The 24,666-nt window shown below is 35.2% G+C and overlaps 1 protein-coding gene across 1 annotated transcript in view; it reads right to left on the bottom strand.

Annotated features, from left to right (window-relative positions):
• The window catches only part of LOC121407997 (sodium/hydrogen exchanger 8-like), a 36,538-nt gene that overhangs the window by 7,714 nt on the left and 4,158 nt on the right, over positions 1-24,666 (bottom strand). Inside the window, exons 3-11 of the mRNA XM_041599288.1 lie at positions 23,507-23,652; positions 15,837-15,920; positions 14,256-14,357; positions 9,500-9,678; positions 7,248-7,386; positions 5,505-5,610; positions 3,693-3,809; positions 2,853-2,935; positions 1,372-1,483 (exon numbers count right to left, since the gene is read on the bottom strand). Coding sequence (XP_041455222.1) covers positions 1,372-1,483; positions 2,853-2,935; positions 3,693-3,809; positions 5,505-5,610; positions 7,248-7,386; positions 9,500-9,678; positions 14,256-14,357; positions 15,837-15,920; positions 23,507-23,652 — 1,068 coding nt within the window. The remainder of the gene's footprint in view (positions 1-1,371; positions 1,484-2,852; positions 2,936-3,692; positions 3,810-5,504; positions 5,611-7,247; positions 7,387-9,499; positions 9,679-14,255; positions 14,358-15,836; positions 15,921-23,506; positions 23,653-24,666) is intronic.

The following is a 24,666-nucleotide window of genomic DNA, read 5'->3' as shown; positions in this document are numbered from 1 at the left end:
TCTCGAATACATTGCCAAGTTGCCAAATATTTTAGAGATCCTTTTCATATTTTTCAGGATCAAATGAAAGATACTCATGCAATAAATGTGAGCACAAAAAGCATAATTTTAAATCTACTCTTTTTGTCCTTGTATATTGTATGACTTATGGCCCTGCAAAGTAATTGCACCAAACCACAACATGTAATAAATTATCTAGACTAGATCAAATATTCCAATTTAAAAAAGAAATCTGCTGGTAGCCTATGGATGTAGACTACCACAATGGAAAGACAACCATGTAAATTTACAATAAAATTCACAAAGGAATGTATTTTTCCACATTCCATCTGCCTAACAAAGAGTGAAATGAACTCTCATACTTGGTGAAATCAACAAGCAACCTCTTTCATGAAGCTGGTGAAATTTACTCCCAATTGGTAAACAAGGAGGAATGTATGTCACAGTTTGACCTGTGAACAGCCTGAATAAAGGGCCATTGGATTTTGCACTTCTTTTATAATAAGGAGAACAAAAATGTCTATAACTGGTTCTAACAGGACAGTGAGGAATAACAATTCTTACTGTGAGCATTTGAAAAAATATTTCTACAAACTATGTAAAGCATACAAAATTAGTTAGTGTAACCTATCTATTAACCCTAATTTAACTGGGCTATTTCTGTCCAGGAAAACTGGGGAGGGGGGAGGTCAAGTTGACCCCCCCTTCAGACCTCAGCCAATTATTGAGCACTCGCTGTGAAATTTTGCACACCATAGTGCCGGATGTAAACTACAAGCCTATAATTGTTTCCTATGTATTTTACTGTTTTTTTTTATTCTTATGTACATCTCTGTTTTTCATTATTTTTCTTAATGAACTTTGTCGAGGACCCCTTTGCAATTATATATACAGCATAAAATTAATCCATTTATACCAACAAAATGTAATACAAAATAATCATACATTTATGATTTCTGGTTGAAAAACAAAATTTGCATTGACTTTGTACATGGAATCACGTTTTTGAGTGATTTTCGGTCTGACATTCGCTTAAAAAATGTTGCGTAATTTCAGAACTGTGCATCCAGGCTTCACGAATTTGGTCTTCAAAGCAAAAGTCAGCGAGGGGCGTGGTAAAAAAATTCATGTGCTGGCGTAGTGACGAAATTTGTCGAGGGAGGGGGTCAAATTGACCCCCAGTTAACTAAGGGTTAAGACTACCCTCTGGTAACATCCAAAGTGGGTACTGGAAAAAAAGTGACCTTACACATACAAGTATATCTTTTGTATGGGAGGCAACTTTGGTGTCCACTAAAAACAGGTTGTTACTATGGACAGTTGGCCATTAAGACAGGTTTGACTAAACAATGTTTTCTTCTATCTACTCACCACTAAACCACATAACAAACTGCATTTTAAAGGTGATTTTATGTTCTCTAAATTTATTACAGATGAAAGACAGTGGAAATGTGTTGAAGGCTCGCCCAACCAGAATAAGGACCTGAAAGAAGACATAATAAAGAAAAGAATTTTAACCACTGATGTTCAAATGCAATGTCATTTGATAAAAAAAATTGTCAGCCTTCATTCTCTGTTTTCATTGCTTTTTCTCTGATATCAAAAATAACAAGCAATAATGTATAACCAACATTGTTTTAGAGAATTTCTCATTTCTTTACGATAATGTAAACATTAAATTTAATTGCAAATATACCCTCTTCATTATACATTGCTTTTAATGAAGCATATGGAAAAAAGGGTATTAGTCGGAATTAAATCTGTTAAATTAAATCCATAGTGTAGTATGTTTCCAATATGAACAAGAACAAAACATATCCTACATCTTGAAATAATGAAGACTGGCATTTTCCTCAAGATCTAGTAGTGTATATAGACATAAATTACTGTACAGTGTTCAGGATTAATATTGTGTTCTATATTACTACTATGGTATTATGTTATAGTATGTTTGTGGAGGATATCTAATGTGATAACAATGCATTTGTGGACTTTGAAATATCCTGGTTTTAATTATCTGTATTAAAGATTATTATCTTTCAATGCACTTGGGTACAGAAAATGCCCTACATCTGCTTTTTTACAAGAGCATATCACAATGTCAATCTCATGATCCATTTTTTCTCCAATCTTAAAGGTCTGAATTCAGGAAGGTGGAGTTACTTTCATCCATGGGTTGAGTTGTGTCATTTGACATCGTGCTAAATTTATTCCCTGGGTGTTAAAATTTACATTACGCAAAAGTGCATTAAGTTAACCCAAGGTTTAAAACATGTCAGAGCACATGATTTAATGTTGGCTAACTCATGTCCTTTGATGTCATGAGCTAAATTAAAATTGAAAGGTGTAAAATTTGTAATTCACAAATATGGTTGAGTTGACCCAGAGATTAAAGTGCATCAGAGCGCATAATCTAACATCAACAGACCAAATTATCCCACTGGAAAACTTTACTTATATGTAACCTCCTTTTCAAAAATGCAGAATTAACACTAAGGTAGGCCTATTATATTCAGCCAGTGTTAAGATTAACCCAACTTCATAAATTCAGGCACAACGTCATATATATATATATATATACATGACTTAACGCCCAATTTCTTTGTTAAAAGATGAACCAGAATATCAAGGGATCTTAAATTCACCATTTATCATTGAATCCTTTTTCCTAACATCAAGAACTGCCATCTCTTCACAACACGCAATGACTTTTTGATATCAAGAGTTGAAATCTTGATTTTAATAAATGGGTTTTTCAGGATCAAATGGCTTGCCATACGCTGGCCTAATCGCCCAGGCAATAACGGCCCTGAAGGTTCATGTACATGACATAAAACACAGATATTACTTACTATGCTCCAAAGTATTAAAGCTGGTTCAAATCTATGATTGAAGCTGGGAATAGCCAACCCTAGATACATGAATACACAAGTTTCTGTAGGGATAGTAAATAAGAAAAATAAGAAGATAAATAATACTACTGTAGCCACAATATCATTAATAATATATCTAGAGACCCCACTCTTTTATTTTCTTCAATGCCAGTTCAGTGTTCTTTCTTAAAGGAGGAGCTATAGCTCAGTCGGTAGAGTGGGGCTTTGGACTCCGGTGACCAGGGCTTGATTCCCACCAGTGTGCTAGTGCCCTTTGGTAGGGCATTAATCCTCATTACCAGGCCCCTCAGAGAGGACCTTAAGCCGTCAGTCCTCTGCTTGCTTACCTACAAGCATACATGCTTTCTTAGCAATCAGGTAGAAAATCCCCACAATTGGTGTTCTTATCTCATTCCAAGCGGGTTTTTCATAAAGCTGTTATGATCAACTGGTGACCTTTTCTCGGAATGATATCCCTCAAATTTTTCATAAGTGTTGATTTAGCTCCTAAGAAAAGTTCACCAGTCATTTATAAAGTTGCTCATAACTTATGGTATGAACAGCTTTACAAAATACCCATCCAAGATGCCTATACTTTTCTTTATCTTAAAAAAAAATCAACTATTTTAGAGAGCATTAAGAGGGGTGAAAAAAGCAAAATAATTTTGTTTTCAAACACACAATCATTAGTGTAAATTTTATGTTAATGATTCATTCCCCAAATCGAGGCTTGAAACAGTTTAATCATATCCGTTCTTATCCAGCATTCTTATTTTATTTCATTTTTTTCTTAAAAACTGAGGAAAGTAAGTAATTTACCTGCTAAGAAAGCCATTGTTCTGAAGGAGTGTTGCATGTTGATCTGTGTGACAGGTGATAGGTTATAATGGGTGTAGTGTGACATCACAATACCACAAAACAGGATAGCCATGATGCCTGTATGAAACAATGATATTATTATATTGTACATAAATTAAATCCTGTATTTACTGGTTCATATAGCATCATGTGACCAAATATGCCCTAGCTATGATGATAAAAACAAAACGGCAGTGAAGAAAATTTACTTTGAAGTCATAGATCATGCAATATCTCGGATGCACTGGACAGCGAGGTGTCTCTCTAGGGAAAACTCCTATGATGCGATGATGTATAACTAATCTTTTCCGTTGAGCATAGTGGATTACTGAAAAGTTAAGTCAGTCAGCAAGGATAGTTACTCTGCAACCAGGATCTGTAATATTGGAATTGATTCTCTGAAACTAATATATTCATCAACCTGTGCTAAATGTACATACAAGTGTCTGGATAAATGTGACTGGGTCTAGTTACGGATGGTACACAACTTATGGATGATACACAACTTTGTACATACATTAGAAAAAGAACATGACAAGTGCAATTCTGAAAATTTTGACTTATATAAAAAAGACAGCTGTGCCTAATACATGTAAACCTATGTCTGGCAAAGAGGATCAATTTTTTTTAAGTATTTAAGTTTACACAGAATTTAGCATGGGAAAAAGAAATTTTTACTTAAATATTTTAGGAGTTACATCATTTTTAATTAGAAGGAATTAATTTTTTGTTTTATGCTAATACACGTCTGCAATATCAAAGGCAATTCCTCTCAAATTTTTAATCCATTACAGACCGAGCCTGCATGGAAAACATGTTACAGCAAAATCATTCAGTCTCCAATAGGTTAATACTCTAAAAAAATGCAAACTCTCTGGCAGTTGGGTCATGAATGGTCCAAAATATTGACAAAGTATGTTGATGACTCCTGACGTTGCATATTTGAACATGAAGATTGCATGTGAACTAGATTGATTTCCTCTCATGAACACATGACCAACAGATAATAATAGGTATGGAATGAAAGTAAACATCATTACTTCCTGGAAATTTTCAGTTTGAGATGTACCATACATGGAATAATTTCATGGCCAATGACAAATTATATTCTCTGGGGAATTATCAATTTGTTGAAAATCTACAAAAAGAACATGAATAAACAAAAGGATTGGGATATTGGCACTGAAGTTTTATGATTCGCTTTTTTATTCTTTTCTTTTTCTTTCAAATAATCAAAAGTGCATAGACACTTGGATTTAATATCTTTATGGCAAAATATATAATCAAGTTTATTATTACATTTGTAACCACTTGTAATGAAATATGCAGAGAGTATTACGGCACTTAAGATATACTTCAGAAAACACAATTAACTGAAAAACTCTGAGCGTGTGGGTGTTTCATAAAGATGTAAATTTGCATTGGACTTACGTAAGACTGGAACAAGTTCTTAGGTGCTAGCTACATACACATAAGTGTAATACAGGGGTGTGAGTGGTCACAAATAAAAAGATCTGAAAAAAGCTGAAGAGTGTTGAAAAATGTCTGAAATAAAAAGAGCTCCCATTCTTTTTGAAAACCAAAAATCAGCTGAAATTAAGCTGAAAATCACAAAAAAAAAACTGAAATCAGATAAAAATCTGAACTCTCACACCCCTGCCAATAACAGTACAAGAAATGGATGCCAGTCGTGTGTCGTGTGTGTGAAGCCATTTGTAACTCACAAACAGCTTTATGAAACACCCATCGCCGATTAAGAATGCCAATCTATACCTGAGAGTTTGATGCCTTCAGCCAGTGCGTATGGTAGATAAGCAAAGATGAGCATGATACCAAATTCAAGTGATGGTGTCTTCCTCAGATCTACATGCTTCAATATGTAAGGGTGGGAGTTAAGGAAATCACCTTGAAAATTTATTACCCCATGCTGATACGGTAAATTTGCCAATTCGTCTCCGGCAAACTCGTCCACTCACCACATTGTCTCCTTTCATTTAGTCTTATGCCATTCTGTCTATCAACATATTGTCTAACAACCATTTAGTCCAATAACCATTTGGTGTTATCAACACTTTGTCTAATCACCATTTCCTCTATGACCATTTCATCTCATAACCAATTGGTCTAATATCCATTTCATTTTCATTCATTTTACACATTTAACACTTAATAGTCTAATTAGATCAAATGGTATATGGACTAAATGGATAATGGACCAACTGGTTATTAGACGAAATGGTGAGTGGACGAATTGGCAATTAGACCATGTGGATAGTGGACGAACTGATGGTAGACCAAATGATAGTAGATGAGTTGGCAATTGGACGAATTGGCATTTGACGAATTGTAAATAAACTGTTGATACAGGGAAGTCAAAGAGTATGCTCACTGGGGCCAGTGGCTGTTTCACAACGAGTTAATTTAACACTTCAATCTCAAGACTGTTCCTTTGTATAAATACGTATATTAAATATGTAAATAGTAAGAAAATCATACGAATCCTCACGTCCCCATTAACGACACATCATCGCATGGGTTGCATTATGCTGATGGGATATGCACTATTGCGTAATCATAATTGAGATTGCATGTTGAAAACCATGAGCACACTAGTGCTTCAGCAAAGCTGAAATCATATCTCAATTTGGCTACTTCACTGGGGGTAATAACTTAATTCTTAAGAAATCTGTCTCCTGACACCAGTACACATACAGTAAACCACCAATGAGTCATGGTGCCTCTATTTTCTTCCGGGGCTAAAATTATCCATTGACGAACTTAGCTAAGGTAAGTACAATATATCAGAGATTCTTACCAGAAACCGAAACCAATGAGGAAGAGCAGTTTTGCATTCACACTGCATATCATCAATACCTATCACATTAATTTGACACTGTGCGTCATCCAATGCACATTAATGTCGGAAAGACATGCCAAACAAGGATTGAAGTATGGAGTAACCTTATAGCCAAAACAGAGAAGCCAACGTTACCTTTTAGATTTTTAAACCCTTTCATGTCTTACATGGTTTTGATGAACATCTCAAAACATCCTACCCTTTCTGCGTATTTTCCTTACCATTGAGTTTGATACCCTATTTCAGATTTTTTTCTGCGTTTTTATTTCCTTGACACGATATGTATGTTAGATGGCTGGTAACATTAAAAAAACACACCATTTTTACACATGTTTATAAACGCTTAAGATGTACTGGCCCTCTAGTCTGCAAGCACAGACCCTAATTGAAACTTTGATCAGCAAGTGTGTCTCCGCACAAAGACTAGCACAAACAAAACTTGCTGTTTCAATAGGCCTTCAGTACACAAGGCATGAGTAGGCTGCACATTCAGACCCTTAACTCGAGTGAAGGGTTTGCCCAGCAGACTACTGGCCCTCTGGCCTTAATGAGAAATAATACTCGGCCTCCCACCCTTGCCCCCCCCCCCCCGCCCTCCCTGGACATTTTCAGTCCTCTTCATCTCCAATTGAAAAATATATTGAGTTTTAAAAGGATATGAGAGCGCTGATAAGTCCAATAGCAATTCCAAGGAGAGATGAAGCAAAGAACATGATACAGAATGATCCGACAGCATAACCAAAGGCATGGAGAGCTGATACGTTGGCCATCGCAGGAGAGTCTAGGGCTATCACAGTACTAGGAGAAAAAAAAAATAACCACTTTAAACTGATTTACTACATCAATGTATAATCAAGTTAAATTCTAACTGTAGAAAATTGATTTTAACTCCCGGGTGGGCCACTTACATTGACGAGTGGATACCATGCACGACCAAAAAACACGTAAAAAGGATGTCCTTTTCACGAGAGGGCACGTTACCTACGTAACGTGATAAGGGTGTCAAAAACACAAAAATAATGAAAAAAGGGTAGGCCTATCTATTGCACTAGGAAAATTACGTGTTCAGGGTCAAATTTGCGGGGATGATAAAACAAAATTAAAATGTTTTGTAAAGGATGTACTTTTTGCCCGAACACTTCGTGTTTAGAGTCTGATTTGCGCGAGGTGTAGAAGGTGGGGTCGTACTAAACCAAATAAGCTAAAGCCGACAACCGAAGGACCCGTAACAATAAAACATTCCTGTACTTATTTAGGGGTTCATTTCAGGGAACATTTGCCAAGAGTATCGTTTTGTTTCCAATACTTGTTAAGGGTAGGGTTTCACATGCCAATACTTGCTAAGGGGTGCATTTTCAGAAAATGGAAATTACGTGTTTAGGGTGCTTTTCGAGACCCCATGGTCGCGCATGGTATCCACTCGTGAATGGAAGTGGCCCCCGGTTTTAACTTCTTGTTTCAAAAACTGACCAGGGTCCTGTCTTACTTGATCCGATCAAGAAAGCCAGCAAAGTCCACATCTAAAACACACATTTGTTAAAAATATTTTCTAGATGTGATGTATATTCATACATTCACAGTTTTCTTGAAAATGCAGGGTGCTTCTCTTTGTTTACAAAGGACATCATTCAAATTTCCTGGAGAAAAAATTATGACGTTGATGGATTTCCATATACTTACAATTGATCGGATCAATCGTAACTCTTTGTAAGACGTGGCCCAGCTGTTGAATGCAAATTTCAACGAATAGCAAAACTTATGATTGATTTTAGAACACAAATTGACATACAATTGATGCAGGCTTCTTTCAATGCTCCATAAACCACAAAATTAGGGCTCGTTCAACCATGTCATAACAACACTAGCTGATGTGGTCCATATTCACTTGGTCTGCTAGCAAATGATTTACCTCTCACAGTCTTATACCACATGGGCTAAACCCATTTGGTCTAATTACTGCTTGGTTTACACTAGACTTGATCTAATTTGCTTTATTACTTTGTGAAACTTAATTGTATCACCTTGTTGTTATGTTGCATATATTATCTTGAATGCAAAAATAAATATAATCAAATCAAAAATCAAATAATTAGCTACTTAGGCTATTCCCATTTAGTCTAATGCCGAGTGGGTCTAATTTCGACTTTTTCTACGGTACTCATTATTCATTACTATTTCAAATGAAAAATTGTTTCATTAATATTTCTTATAATCACAAAGACTGATTGATGTTAGACGAAGGGGATAATAAACAAAACATGGAAATTTAACAAAATGATAAATGGGATAAATGACAATTACTGGTAGACCAGGGGCCCATTTCATAAAGGACTTGCAACTGTTGTAACTCTTAATGAAAAGGGGCCCAGTTAGAAAGTAGACCAACAGGTTGTAGATGAAGTAGGTTCAGGCCATGTGGGATGAGATCAAGTGGAAAGAAGACAAAACGGGTGTGACCAACCTGCAATTTCAGCTGTCTCAAATGGATCATATGGTAGATTTTGCTTAAGTTGACCTTCCATAAATCAAATTATAACTAATATTGAGGTATTTCAGGCAAGAATATGCAAAAAATGTTTTAATAACATCTTCTCAGCTGAATTTTAGCTAAATCAAACAGATTTTTATGATCCCAAGAGATAATAATAATAACAATAGTAATAATAATAATGTATATGTACCCAGGGTAGCCACTTCAGTTCCGAAAACTGTTCTCCCAGAGGGCCCTGCTATCATTATCCCGTCTAAGCTAGGCTACCGATTCAGGAGCATCAAGCTTTTTCGAGGAATAACTTCCTGTCGGTACCTATTTACCTCACCAGGGTCAAGTGCAGCACAATGTGGATGAATTCCTTGCTGAAGGAAACTACTTTACGATTTGACTGTAATAGAAAGAGTCACCTGTACTTACTTTGAAAGTACAATTGAGACGGCATCATTCAGGATGCTCTCACCAAACACCAACATGTTAAGTAAAGGATGAACGTCAAGAGCTGAGAAAATGGCGAGGGTCGCCACAGGATCGACGGCTGAGATGAGTGAGCCAAACGCAAAACTCTCTACCAAAGTCAACTCATAAGCCACCTTAGCCTGCAGTGAGTATTAAAAAGAATATAACAGAAAGATGCAAGTATTGGCATGGCCTTCAGTTGTAGGACAAGTGCCCTGTGACATGAACCACAATTGTTCAATTATAGAATAACTGTAAATCTATTGCAAACCATGTACAAAAAGAGTTATTATAAAATTGATACAGATCCTAGTCAAATGATAAGTCAAAATGAATGATCTAAATGGTTATCAAATGAAGCTTACATGAAAAGTTGCTCATGGCAAGTACTTATCACTAGGACCATTGAGCCGACATGGTTTTGAGATAAGATGATTTATCAAATTATAAAAAGGGATACATGTACACAGCATTATCTTGTGCAAAACAAATAATCCACACCAACTTGCTTGGGCATTAGAATAATACATGTACGCTTAACTACCTGTGAAATGGTTCAAATGACTTCGGATATATGCACTGGCAGTCTTAGAACTGTTCCAAGGTACCCCCTGCGTGTAATTCTTATTAAAAGCCCCTTTAGGAAGTGCCTAAGGCTGCGTTTATGCGACCTCGACCCAGAATCATGATTTGAATCACCATTTGAATCATGATTCAAAACAGCAGCATGAATCACGATCCGACAGAATCAGCGTTTATACGACCATCTTTCTAACGCTGTTTCTCGGGCCGATCCAGTGCACATCACAGTGCGCAGTTTGACCCAGGAAGTATAGGTCAACATTTTCGCACGTGTTTCTAACTTCACGTCGGCTGCTAGATTTTTGCTGCCGCCGGAGCTAACGCGCGATCGTTTGTGCAAGTGCAACGCTTACTCGGCTTCCGAAAAATAAATCTTTTACTTCCAGAATTCCGTGTATTGTACCTCGTATTGTTTTTGATCGGGAACCAGAAGGGGTCATCATCCTCCCTCCCACCTCCCGATCGATTTTTCTTGTCTATGATGGTCCTGTACTGGGCACGAATTCTGTTAATTTTGTCTCGACAGGCGGTGCCACATCTCCGTTGAAATCCCTCCCTCGCAAGCGCCGCTGAAAGGGATCGTCTTATTTCTGTGAATCCCGGTAAGGGATGCTTGTGCTTCAGGCTGAGCCCAAAGCACAAGTAGAGCCCTGAGTTCATCGTCAGTCCAATTTGTGCCTTTGGAACTTGAAGAAATGATGGATGAAAACAATGAAATATACAAATGACGCTACAGTACAACCCCGGGGGTACAATACACAGAATGATAATTCCTAAATGCTGGCAATACTGCTACACGAAAATTAACCTGCACGAAACACAGCGCGCGCCTTTGAGTCGAACCCGGAAAAAGCACGACACAATGATGTCATAGAATCATGATTCAAATCACGATATCATTCATACGACCTTTTTCGTTCGTGATTCTACAGAAACGTCTTTCCAAACGCCCCTTTTTTCGTGTTTCATGTTTGTGATTCTAATCATGATTATATTCAATTTCGACTAAACGCAAGCGTGATTCTGCAGAATCGTGATTTGAATGATGATTCTAATCATGATTTCTAGGGTAAAAAAGTGTCGAATAAACGCACCTTTATGAAGTGCCATATTTGTATCAGGGAATTGTAACTTTGATATTAAACATCTATGCCGTTATACTATCAGGGAGCTTAACTCAGCTTATAATTCCCTGATGTTATATTCCCCTGTGGTTAAACAAAGTGTGCTTTCACAGCCATAATTCTTCATGGAAACAGGTTCTACACATGACCACAAGAGTTCATTAACATTATGATTATTTTGCTGTTGTTGTTCTTTTACTCATTTTGCTCATTTTGGGGGAAGGGGTACAATCAAATAATTTGCAGATCATGTAAGCAAAGATCTGTCCCACAACAACTGCACAAAAAAGGTTGGGTTTATTGGAGGGGAAGGGGTTTCTGATTCTTCCTGTTGTATTGCTTTGTTGCTGCTGCTACCCCCTGCCCAAGGAGTCCGGCCACTTGACACACAGAATCAATCACAGAATCAGATGAATGTTAACCTGTTAACTACTGAATTTTTGTAATTCTCCATTATTTTGTACAGGAACCACTTGATTCCAATAGGCAATGGGTTAATCTGACCTCAGCACACTGACCAGCCATACTCTACTACCCTGTACCAGCATAATATCTGATGCATTCCTTGTGTCTTTTAGAATGAGATAATGAGTCTAATGGTCCATCAATTTGCTGGTACATGTTAGTTCTACAAAGTAAACACCCTCCTACATACATGTAAACCCATTATCCATTATTCACAGGATCATCGGATCATGCATTAGTGGCTCAGCTTTTTTTTTTTTAATATTTGGTCATTTACTTTTTAATTGAATCTACCAGACTACCCTAGCATTCCACTTCTGCTCACCTTAAACAATATGAATATACTTCTTAAAAAAAAGAATACCCCGGTACATAAAAACTGAAACAAAGTAAGAAACATTTTGACAACCATCATAATTTTATGTCATAATTCTGACTTTTACAATTTTCCAACAATGTATTCAAATAATATACATGTGCAACAAAAAAAAAGAAATAGAGAAAATAAGTGTGAGTATCTATATATCAAATTTTTCCCTTTAAAGTACATTAATTTACTAATGTCATTGAATATCCCATTTCATTCCACTCTGAACCAAAGTCTCCATCCCAATCTCCATCTTCCTTTCTTTCTAATTACAGTGCAATTATGGATGTAGATTGGAACTCAACAAAGACCAGGGTCCCTTCTTACAATGTGTTACAATGATCCAATCAACAACATGGAAACAGCTAGGACTAGAAATAACTATGGAAAGCCAGCAACATAAAAAATGCATGTTTACTCAAAATATTTTCGAGATATGCTGTATATTCATACATTCATCAGTTTCTTGAATATTTAGTGTAATTCTCTTTGTTTACAAAGGACATTGTGCAAATTTCCTGTATAAAAAAAAATATGACATTGATGGATTTCAATGCAGTTGAGGTTGATCGGATCAATCGTAACTCTTTGTAAGACGAGACCCAGCTTTATATATTGTTGAATTGATTGTTAAAATCCATTTCCTATGATAAATCAATTTTCATGGCATTTGCACAATTTTGTGCTGGACTTTATATTGTTAATATTGAGCACTGCATAGCTCATTAAATGCTATGTCATAACATTACAAATTGAGCATTATTTTAATGAGGAAACTGATACTGATATGAAACTATGAACAGTGGGGTGGGGCGGCTCCTGACCGGGATCACCAAAGTGGCATGTCCCCATACCACCAATTTATGTGAGCGTCCCCCCCCCCCACTCCTCCCTGGAACGCACTAAAACAGAACCAAATGCTAAAATTTGAAATGTGTAAGTTTAACCATTTCACAAACTTACTCTTCATTTTGATCATTACTGACATCTGAAATGTTTAAATATGATATACGTGGAATTTAATATGATAATCATTTCACAACCTGTGTGACTATTCATTTAAATCATTATTGGCATTTCAATTAAACAATATCATAATGCCATTATGAAATGCAGACAGATATTTCAGAATTTTGCTGGTCACATGACAATGAAACAAAATCCATGGAACAAGTGAGGAGAAAGAATCTCTTCAATGGCAATAGAAGACAGAGGCATAAATGAATTTATCAGTCCAATGTCTAGGTGACTTAAATCATTTTTAGTCTTTGTGAAACATTCCCTAGACTCACTCCCTTCTGGTTTTCCTTTCTGCATATGTGATTGTAATCAATTTGTCTCTGTGAAACCATCCCCCTAAACATGTTTCCTTTTAGTTTTTCTTTCCTCCCTTCTCTTAACAAGTATTTCTTTGAATTTCTATGTGATTACAATCAATTTTAGTCCTTGTGAAACACCCCCCTAGACTCATTTCCTTCTGGAGTTCTTTTCCTCCATCCTCTTGCCAAGTATTTCCTTCAATAGTTCTCATATAAACCACAAGGGCTTCAAGTCTCAATGTGTACTCATGTATTGGAATGCATACCTGCATCATCCATACTACAGTTACATGAAAAAGCAGAATGACTAGACTGTCACTAGACAGCTAGAGCTTAACACTTTGCACTCATGTATGTTTTTTCACCAAATTTTGTGACTACTGAAAAGCAACTGTAAAAATTGTATTTTCCGAACATCTAAAGGTACATGTGATGTATTAAATGAAATTCAATAAGATAACACAAATTTTTCTCAAGAATTTTCCATATTGAGGCACAGATTGTAGTGAAACAATATGTTTGAGATAAATACATGTACATTTATAGTGCATACTGTACATTGCTCATCCCTCGCTAAACTAAATAAATGTATATATTTCAATGCTCATATTTGGTTTATAAACTTGATATAATTGTTCAGACTTTTGGGAAGATTATATTTTTTCAATTTTATTGAAGCATATATGTATTATAATGAAAGCATGAATAAAGAGGTGGGGGGGGGATAGTTGACTATATATAAATAAATTGTCTCAATCTTATTCAACCCTTATTGCGCCAGTATTAAACATATTTCCCCTGTGCTGGGTTTATTGCAGGGGTGCTTTAATAATCGTGTTGATTGTTTGAAGATACCTTACCTGCCCGAGGAGATACACACCCCCTCCTACAATGAGAGTGGAGATGATGGTACCGAAGATCGCAAACACCAAGATGGAACCAATATTCTGGAAGAAATTACCCTGATGAGAGGAGAGAACGAGAAACAAAGGATGGATTCAATGAAGGGATTGAATGAAAATAGGAGATACCAGCTAAATGCATGGTCATTTGTTTCTAATTGTTATTTACAGGATGCATTATACCTAAGTCACATTTGCTCAACGGCGACCATACGGGAAGTCGAAAACTGCCATTTTATTCATTTGTATTCAAACCACGTGTCTGGAGCTGGTAGAAAAAATGTTAAAACTGCTGTTTTCGACTCGCCGTACTGCCACCATAGAAGAAATGTGACTGAGGTATGAGGAAGGAAGGAGGGCAGTACTTCCAAGAAAAGAGGGAAACACAATGGCGTTTTTGCAAGGGGGGGGGGGGCTCATGTGCCCCTCCACTTTATTTGCATCTGCCTCAACCATGCTCTGAGAGCAAATCTGCCCTAATTCAATTTTTCTTTTAGATATTATAAAGTGATATTTCATGTCAAAAAACCCCAAAGTTTGTCATTTTTTAAGATATAAATATGGTATCCCATGAGGGTTATCATTTAGCATCCATGTAACATGGCATGGCAGAATATGTGTTTAAATAATCGGGCCTGAATTTTGCCTAGGAAAAACATGATATATAACATGAACAGTTCAAAAACTTTTTTTTTTAAATACTGTATATCACTTGATTTCTCTTGTCAAAGTACATATGATGTCAAAAAATATTATGAATGATGGATCATAAACAATTTTGATTTGCATTTCCCAAAATAACCCCATCATATTTCCTTTGAAAGAAATATTGATTGGTAGATATCACATATCACCCAAGCTAAGTGCTTATTCAATATATTTGGTACTATGCAAACATGAATAATATTGCAGTGTGAATTTCAATCTCAATAGGGCACCCAATGTGTGTAAATGTTTGATTTTCTGTAATTTACACAGCATTTCTCTCCATATGGTTTTTCACACTTTAGATTTTAAACATCGCTTCCATGCAATTTGTACATGTAGGCTACTTTCAATCACAAGTCTTGCATAAATTTACCGATTACATGTAAATATGATCTAATTTATATGATTAATCTAGATAATCAAGGTTACATAAAATGTCTGAATTCAGAGCTTGTTAACTACACACAGACAGACAGACAGATGGACAGACAGACAGACAGACAGAGAGAGAGAGACAGACAGACAGATGGACAGACCAACAGACAGACAGAGAGAGAGACAGAGAGACAGACAGACAGAGAGAGAGACAGAGAGACAGACAGACAGAGAGACAGACAGACAGACAGACAGACAGACAGACAGACAGACAGACAGACAGACATACAGATAGATAGATAGATAGATATATAGATAGATAGATAGATGTAGATAGATGGACGGACGGACGGATGGATTGATGGATATAAAGTAGATAGATACATGTATATCTAACTTCAAATGTGTAAATTCACATGGAAATGGCAATGATTTCATACTGCTACACTAGATTACCTTGTGCAAGGAATATCCAGATTCAAATATGATTGGAGGAAGTAGAACGAGAAAGAATGTTGTCGGATCAAGGATTTCATCTTGCTGTAAGGAAAGAAACAAAACAGATATACGATCAATTATAAGATAATCTATAAAAAGATATTATGTTAATATTCAATGGTAATATGGAGAGATTATTCATTACCACATATCTAACATTTAACTCACAATATCTGTTATCCATTTTCTGTGGTGATTCACACTGAACATAATTGGGAAATAAGACCCCATTCTCGTCTATTTTCTAAAACCGGTTTAGTGAAAACCAGTTTAACGTGTACCAGTAATGGGAATGCTTGAAGGAGTCTTGGAAGCGATCTTAAGCAGTCTTCCAAACCAAAAATTTTTATTTGAAGAAATAGAGAAATATCAAACAAACAAAATTTTCATCATAATCAGATGTAAAATAAGACAGTTATGACATTTTAAAGTTTCGCTTATTTTCCACAAAACAGTATATACGCACAAATCAGTGACATTCAAATTAGAGAGTTAATGATGTCCATCAGTCAGAATTTCTTTTGTTACTTGTTTGAATTACATGTATACATTATTTCTCTTTTTACACATTTGACAGTATGGACCTACTTCACTGAACCATACAATGAAAATGCCATATGTGCAGGAAGAAATAAAACTTCTTTTTAAGTGACAAATAAAAAATAAATAAAGTACAAAAGAAATAGTGAGTGGATGACATCATCAGTCTCCTCATTTGCATACCGACCAAGATGTGCATACAATGTATAACCGTTTTGTGAAATTAAATGAAATTTCAAAATGTCATAACTTACTTATTTTAAATCTGATTTTGATGACATTTTCAGTGTTATGCTTGTTGAATTTTTCTCTTTTTATTCAAATCAACTTGTGTTGGGGTGGACTTGTCCTTTAATGGGATGAAAAAGATCACTAAGGGAATCTGGATTTGGGAAGTGGTTTTGGGTAATTAGTTCAGCAAAGAAGATGAGAACTTTTCTAAATGCACGTCTGTCTTTAAACTTCAACTCAACTCTTTGAGATACACCAGCCCCCCCCAAAAAAAAAAATAAATAAATGAAGTGACTTGTACATGTATGCATAGCTCAATAGTAAACACATCACAAAGGTGTGTGTCTAGGCATACCACAGTGTTTGCAAGAGAGATTTCCATATTTGTACAAAAGCCATGAGAGATTGAAGGACATTTCTTGCCTTGTGAAAATGAAGGGAAAAAATGTGGTTTCAAATTTTCAAATCATTCTTTTATTCCAATGTGGTCAATATACAAAATTGCAAAATCATTTGAGAGATTGGCTTTTGTGTTGACCCTGAGAACACTCCATTTCATTTACAAAATCTGAATATCAGGGTTAAGGTGAATACAGGAATTTACAAGCTACATGTAGTACATGAACAATAGTGAAAATAAGATATTAAAAACAAGTTCAAGTAGGGTTTTCTACTTGCAAAAGTGCAGACATGTTAACATAACAAGAAAAAAAATACAATGAAAAATCAAATATATAAAATCAGCAATAATAATTTTAAAAAAAATTAATATCAACTTTGTTTCAGGTTCTACTTGCAAAAGTGCAGGCATGTTTGTATAAATAGAAAAATAATAAAATAAAAATCAAATATAAGTTAAAATCAGCAATAATATTAAAAAAATAATATCAACTTTGTTTCTGGTATCAATTACGAACAGCATCACTGAAAATTTCAAAGAAAAATTAAAATGCAAACATTTAAAAATCAAAGTAAGTTAATTTCGTGAAAATTACTTTGAGATGCAAATGAAGGAGCAAAGGTGAAACACACTCAACATTTCTTTTGTATCAAATATTTTATATTTCCTTACAATATTAAATGTAAAACTTGGTTTGACTCCTAATGGACATCAAATGTCATCATTATTCATCTTCAATCTCTATTGATTTGTTACTTATCTCTAATTGGTATTGTGCAGTGTATGTACCATAGTTTGTAACAATATTGTGGTTATTTTCTAGGCACATTGTACCTCCCTCTCCCCTTCCCCCATTAAGTCTCCCCACCCAAACCTCATCTGAAGGTACAAGTACCAATACAATAGGGCCATGCCAGAATAACAATCAATAGGTAACATACATGTATGTATTGCTTTGTCTTCATAAATGAAAGAAATGGAAGAGAAGAGCCGTGGTGTAGTGGTTCTGACTCTCGCCTTGTAAACAGAGGGTCGTGTGTTCGAATCCCACCGCGGTCTAGCGTCCTTTGGCAAGGCGTTAATCCACACTTTGCCACTCTCGACCCAGGTGCTAAATGGGTACCCAGTAGGATGCAAAAGATATTGTATTGCCAGCGCCACAATGTGGCTGCGATGAATGCAAGGAATGCTCCCCAGGGAGTGGAAATTGTGCACGTTTCGTGCTTGATTGAAATGAATCCAATGACCGGGGGTAATAATATGCTGTAACGCGCTTTGGGCCACTCTGGGAAAAGCGCTTCATAAAAATTGGCTATTATTATTATTATTAAAGAAATATTGTTTTCATTTTAAACAAATATAGAAAAATATTATTCATTTTTTAACTCGTTTCTCATCCTCAGTCGTAATTTAGAGGGTAATCTGTTGTATTGCAATTACATGTTTATTCATATTTTCTTTCAATGATTAACATAAACATACACCAAATTTTTGTCTTTAATCTTTATTTATATATTACTGCAAGTGGAGGACAAATTTCCATACACCCTGTATATTTTCATATCTATCAATAAAGTAATAAACAATAAATCTGTTTCAAGATATATCAACTATTCCATTTCTGGTGCGGTTTTACCTAATCTGTAATCCACAGGTCTGCTACATGGGTATTTGTATTCCCTACCAATAAATAGTACTGCATTCCCATGGCATTAAGAATTTTTCAGTGCAGGCCTTTTAATACCATTACTGTATTCCTTTACATACAACAGAATTAGACAAACAGACAATTAGTTTCATATTTTGTTCAATATCAAACTCAATGCATTATAACTTCCTTCCTTATACTAGTTCGTACATGTACTATGTAGGTTTGCTGTTGAGATTTATTCATATTTATACTGACTCTGATTGTCATTTGGGTGAAGGGGGAGGGGTGATCTTATTTGTTTCCATTATCTTTTTTTACCTTTTTTATATTAAAAATACATGTACTTCCCACTACTTGTAGTAAGATTCTCAGGAAAAAGTGCTATATAAATCCAATTATTATTGTTACAGTATTATTTATTAAAGCAGCCTTGGTCTTTCTTTCAATACCAACATGCAGGTACTGTTCTAAAGTCATACATGTGCCGTGACAGTACAAGATGTTAAAAACTTTTCTACCCTGCATTGCTGCACTGCACTGAAAAATAAATAATGCAGGCTATTTTTTAATTCACAAATACAATTTTTATCACTGAGTCACACTGTTCTGATCAGCATTCATTCTGGGCTCTGTAATACAAAGATTAATTAGCGATCAATCGCTATAAAATGGACTGGCCAATAAATATCAATGTTACACACGCATTTGGTTTAAAATACTGACCAGGAACCAATCAGTGTGGTTCTTTCATATTTGCAATTCATCGCAAACCTTTGTGTTACAGAGCCCTGGAGTATTCTACAATGAATTCATGAAAGGGATCTTGTATGCCATCCAGTAGGCTACATTGTATGTGAAATGAAAATTATTTTGTATCATTTACAATAAAACACATTTATGCATATATTATAAAGTAGATTTTTGGAACATAATGATGCACCATCTACAATAACACAAATTTTCTTCGGTGGATACACATGTATTTTTCACATGCACGAAGGCCTTTAATTGAACAAACAATGATTAATCAAGATCACACTTGATCTATCCCCATGCAACTAACTCAACCGGGGGCAAACAATGTACAATTTGCTTTTTTAATCAAAATAAAAAGTTAATTTCACAGATCAGAGGGCAAATTCTTCCAGAAATTTACCTGCACATGTACAGATTGGGGAGAATTTATACTTCTATGGGATTATAATTCCTACTAATCACTTTATTCAGAAAGTAATGAATAGAATAGTGCTGGCAAAATATCAAACCAATACGAAAAATCTAAAGAATCAATACCAACCAGTCAGAATTTTATTATAGTAATAAAAATATATTACATAGCATTTATGAGGAGCCAATTATCTAGTTAAATATTCAATGGTGCACATGGTTGGGCTCAATTACAAAGTAATTGATCAATTACAATGTACGTATTTATTTCGAGTACCGGTACCGTAATTGTAATTTGTAATTAAATCTTTTAAGGGAAAGTATTTTTTGTAAAATTTTGTAATCAATTACATTTACTTTACTCAACTTTATTATTTAAATCACTCTGGATTGCTTATTTCTCTTTACCATAGCTATATATGTATATCTCTTGCATGCACTTGTATTCTTTCCCATGATGTGGAGGAAAGAGGAGACACTACATGTACATGTAGTATTGCTATAAAGAAGTGCACAAATTTGACCATTTCAAATAGAAAAAAATGTGGCAAAAGGTCATAGGTTCCAAAAAGGAATCAAACTATGGTATGTAAATTTTCATACTAGCAAAGTTACATTTCTTATAAACTCGTGCAGTGGCCTAATTTGTTTGTAAGAACAATATGTTTAAAAATAAAATCATTATACTTAAATATGGAATACACCCCTCAAAAAAAATTAAAAATCAGCGTTATTAGTGGGTGATTGGGGAAAATGTGGATGAAAATACTTTTTTCCTGCCCCCCTCCCCTATAGGCGAGAGCGGGATCCACCCCTTGATGAGCAAGGTCACAACTCACAAGTCAAGTTTACATGTTGTACATCGTGATTTCTAAAAAAGAAAGCATGCAGATCTACATTTTATTGAGAATGTCAATTGACTTTAGCATTGAACATAGCAATAGGCAGGATCAATGCTCTCTGAACCAATAAACCTTTATGTTGTCAGTTTCTCTCTAACTTAGAATTATGCTGAAATGGGTGGCACTATGTAGGCTATGATACAAAATATATATTGATTTCATTTATGACTCTTAAAAAAGTAATTGAAATGGTAAATTTTTTAATTGACAATTAATTGGGCTGTAGCTCAAGCTGCCAAAGGTGCTTGGTGCATTCAAGAAATTAATCCTCCCGGCTACTCATTCACCTCACCTGGGTAGGGTGCAGGACAATGTAGGTAAATTTCATTTCAAAGGAAAACATGCCATGGCTGAGATTAAATCCAAACTACCTTTCGATGATTGCATTTTATTATCATACAATCATTTTTCCCTTGATTATTTGATTGATATACAAAAACTTTTGATTGAATACATCTATAAATATGAATCCGTAAGTATTTCCTGGTACAATCCAAATATTGTACATGGATCAAGTTCTGAAAATATGTCCTTACAACATTTTGAAGTTCATTTTGATGATCAAATTGGGACAACCCATGTAATATCAAACAATGCAGGTCACTACATGTAAATTACCTCAAGGCTCAAAATATTCCTCAAAATAGAGTGTTTTAGTTACATGTATGCATTAAAAACATGTATCTTGGTCTTCATGATCATATGCCTTTTGAATACAAGAGCATATATAGAAGTTAGAACAAAACAAAAAAATCTGACTAATATCCCACAGGTTGCTGTACCTGCTGTTGTGGTACCAATCTAATATGCATGTGAGTGAATGCTCAAAAAATACAATGTGTACAACAATTAATGTCAAGCGATGCTCAGCATAGAGCCGAATGACACTTAATGATGTCATAATGAGCTACATGTAAGTTGCATTTCAATGATTATTGATCTAATGAAGTGAGGCCATACTAAAAACTGATCGTGGTAAGTGACATAACCCTGCTCAATCAACCCCCCCCCCCCCTTTCTGGAAGGGGGTGGGGGTAGGTAGGATACAAATAGTAATTACATGTATATTGGATGGCCATATTTATGGATTACCAGAAATAATTTACTTGTTGGGGCCATCATGATTGCACTCATCTATGCTTCATGCACTATCACCCTTGGAATATATCTCTGGTAAATGAATATTCCATTATACATGAATGCCTTTAATATTAGACCCCTCCCCCCCCCCCTGGTTGATCCATACTGAAATACAGATCCACATACATGTACAAAACAAATCTACATGGCTAGCCTTACATTTCTAAATTTTACAGTAAGGCCACTTTTTAAAATGGCAAAATTTCATGTTACACCATATATAGGACAAAAAAAGGAAGGCACAAAAGATCTAAGGCCCCAGTAATGTGGGCAGTCACGTCAATCAAATAATGCATGATCCAAGACCAACAGTGATGGCCTTAGTTTAATTCAAGCCATTAAACTACATGCATAACTTGGCAAATAATTTTAATAAATTAAGCCCCCATTCAATCAACACCCAATACTCTTGAAACACGGTTTTCAAAGATGTTAATAGTTCAACAAGTGTTACATTTATGCAATTGATGCACTGCAGAAAAGGGTACTTTTTGAAAATGTCTTTGGACTTTGTTCCACAAGGGCCAGGGTTCACCCCCCCCCCCCCTCCCGCACTTGCGTCCTTTTGCAAGGCGCCTATTTACATTTGCCACTCTCCGACCAAGTGCAGTAATTGGGTACCCAGTAGGAAGAAATTTCTTGAATGCTTGAGCGTTCAATCCGGGTAGCCGTAAGTCTTGCTGAAGCCCCGCTATTAAAATGACTATAACTCCAAACATATGAGCATATTCTCAGCATTTTGTGATTTATGCACAGCATCTGTAGAAAATCTGAATACGAATTGTCTATTACACTGCAGTAACAATTCTACAGTCATAGCGAGTAAGCATTTTGCCATTTAAACTAATAAGCATATAGGCTATATGTGCTAACAGTGATGCACAGCATTAGGACCCATTAACATGATTTATTTGTAATGTATGTACAACATTTTCCTCTTTCTGCAATCTGCATACCATATATGGTGCAACCAAGATATCTAATGCAGGGTTTAATAAAAAATGTACAAACATGTGAATTTTACTACAGGCCTATCTCAATATCTAAATAAATGCTATTTGTCATAACTACATGTGAATGTGGGTTTAAAAGGTCTTAAACTTAATATTTTCAATATGAGTTAGATATTTAACAACATTTTATACCATTTATTGCTTTAATTAAGTAAATTTTAAATGTCTTTTGAGTTCTTATCAAGTTATACTGTTCTAAAAGGTGAATTGTTTCAACTAATTTTGTTCATAATGAATGAGATATAATGTATCAATTCTAACAGATATTGAATGTACAGTTCATAAAACATCTAATAAAAAACTGAAACCAAAACTACTGTATATGCTGGTGTTATAAAAAAAATTATTCACATATTTTGTACATGTACAACACAATGCATGCTTGAATATTAAAATGAATCTTCATTACCTTACCATGTATTTGTAATCATATGAAAAAAAATCTTCATAATAACAAAATCTGCATTAAAAAATAGTCTAAAATAATATCTCATATCAATAGCACAATTTTCATGAACTAATGAGTGAAAACTCTCAAGTCTCAAGTATGTAACAAAATTCAATGCAAATACATGTAAGCTCACCGTGAAATCATGGTTACTGAGATTGGTGTGTTTTAGAGCAAGGATAATAAGACCCACTAGAAGACCAAGGCAGACCACTGCAACACTCTCAGGGAGATAGTGGAACTTGAGCTTAATCAGGAGATGAGTTAACAGGATACACACTCCTGAAAATCAAACAGATAATCACATTATTTTTTAAGGCATTACGTCATAGCCATTTTGAATAAAATCAGGTCCAATGCAGGGTCCAATTTCATGAAAACATACTTAACTTTGATATCATGGTAATATCCATGAGAATCATGGTTATGACCTATTACCAAAGTTACCCAAAATCCCATGTTTCTTATGAAACAGGCCCCTAGAGATTAATGAACTAAATTTGACATGGACTCCCAATACCAAGAGTGAAAACTGGTGATTGGTGAGACCTAGTCTTGAAAAGGTATAACCAACAGCTACTTTGTAGGTAGAATTTACATCACATAATAAAATACAACCAATATCATTACACCTTCAAATGATTTATAAACAAAAGGGAAAAAATAAAGTTTTTTTTTAGAAGGGGGCAGGTAACAGTCCGGGGGGGGGGGGATGTAGACAAGTTAAGAAGTTTTTATAGGAGATGCAGAGGGTAGTAAACAGGTGAATAGAAGAGGGTTAGAATGGAAAGTGAATTATACTGTAAAGCAGGTAACCAAAGATATACATGTAAATCATATATAGTATGTAAAATTTATAAATTAATATGCAAATAAAAATAAACTGGTAAATGCAAACTTTTAATATCTGCAACTTTAATAGGCCTACAACATTCATCTAAAATAGGCTGCAAAGGAAATTGGACTGCAAAGTGCAGATTGCAATAGACTTCCAAATATTAGTAACTTCCAAAACATTAACAGACAAGCCTGGCGTGTAATGTCCCCAAAAGATAATCCTACCAAGATATCTACAGTATGGATCAAGACTCATATTTAAGCCAGTTTGTAGTTCCATTCTGAGCAAGAACAGAAGATTTTTGTGCATGATCAGAATAAGGTCATTTGTACTATTACATAGTGGTTTATATTTAGTGAGATAAGCACCAACTTTGATGTCTGATTCATATTCTTTTGAATTGTGTTTCTCATCAGACCACAAAAAACAATACGTCCACTAGCGACTGGTTCAAGGAA

The sequence above is a fragment of the Lytechinus variegatus genome, chromosome 2 (genome assembly GCF_018143015.1).
Source record: "Lytechinus variegatus isolate NC3 chromosome 2, Lvar_3.0, whole genome shotgun sequence".
NCBI classification, from domain to species: Eukaryota; Metazoa; Echinodermata; class Echinoidea; order Temnopleuroida; family Toxopneustidae; genus Lytechinus; species Lytechinus variegatus.
Note: the sequence above shows the minus strand (reverse complement) of the source record. Positions and strands in the feature narration are given on the sequence as shown.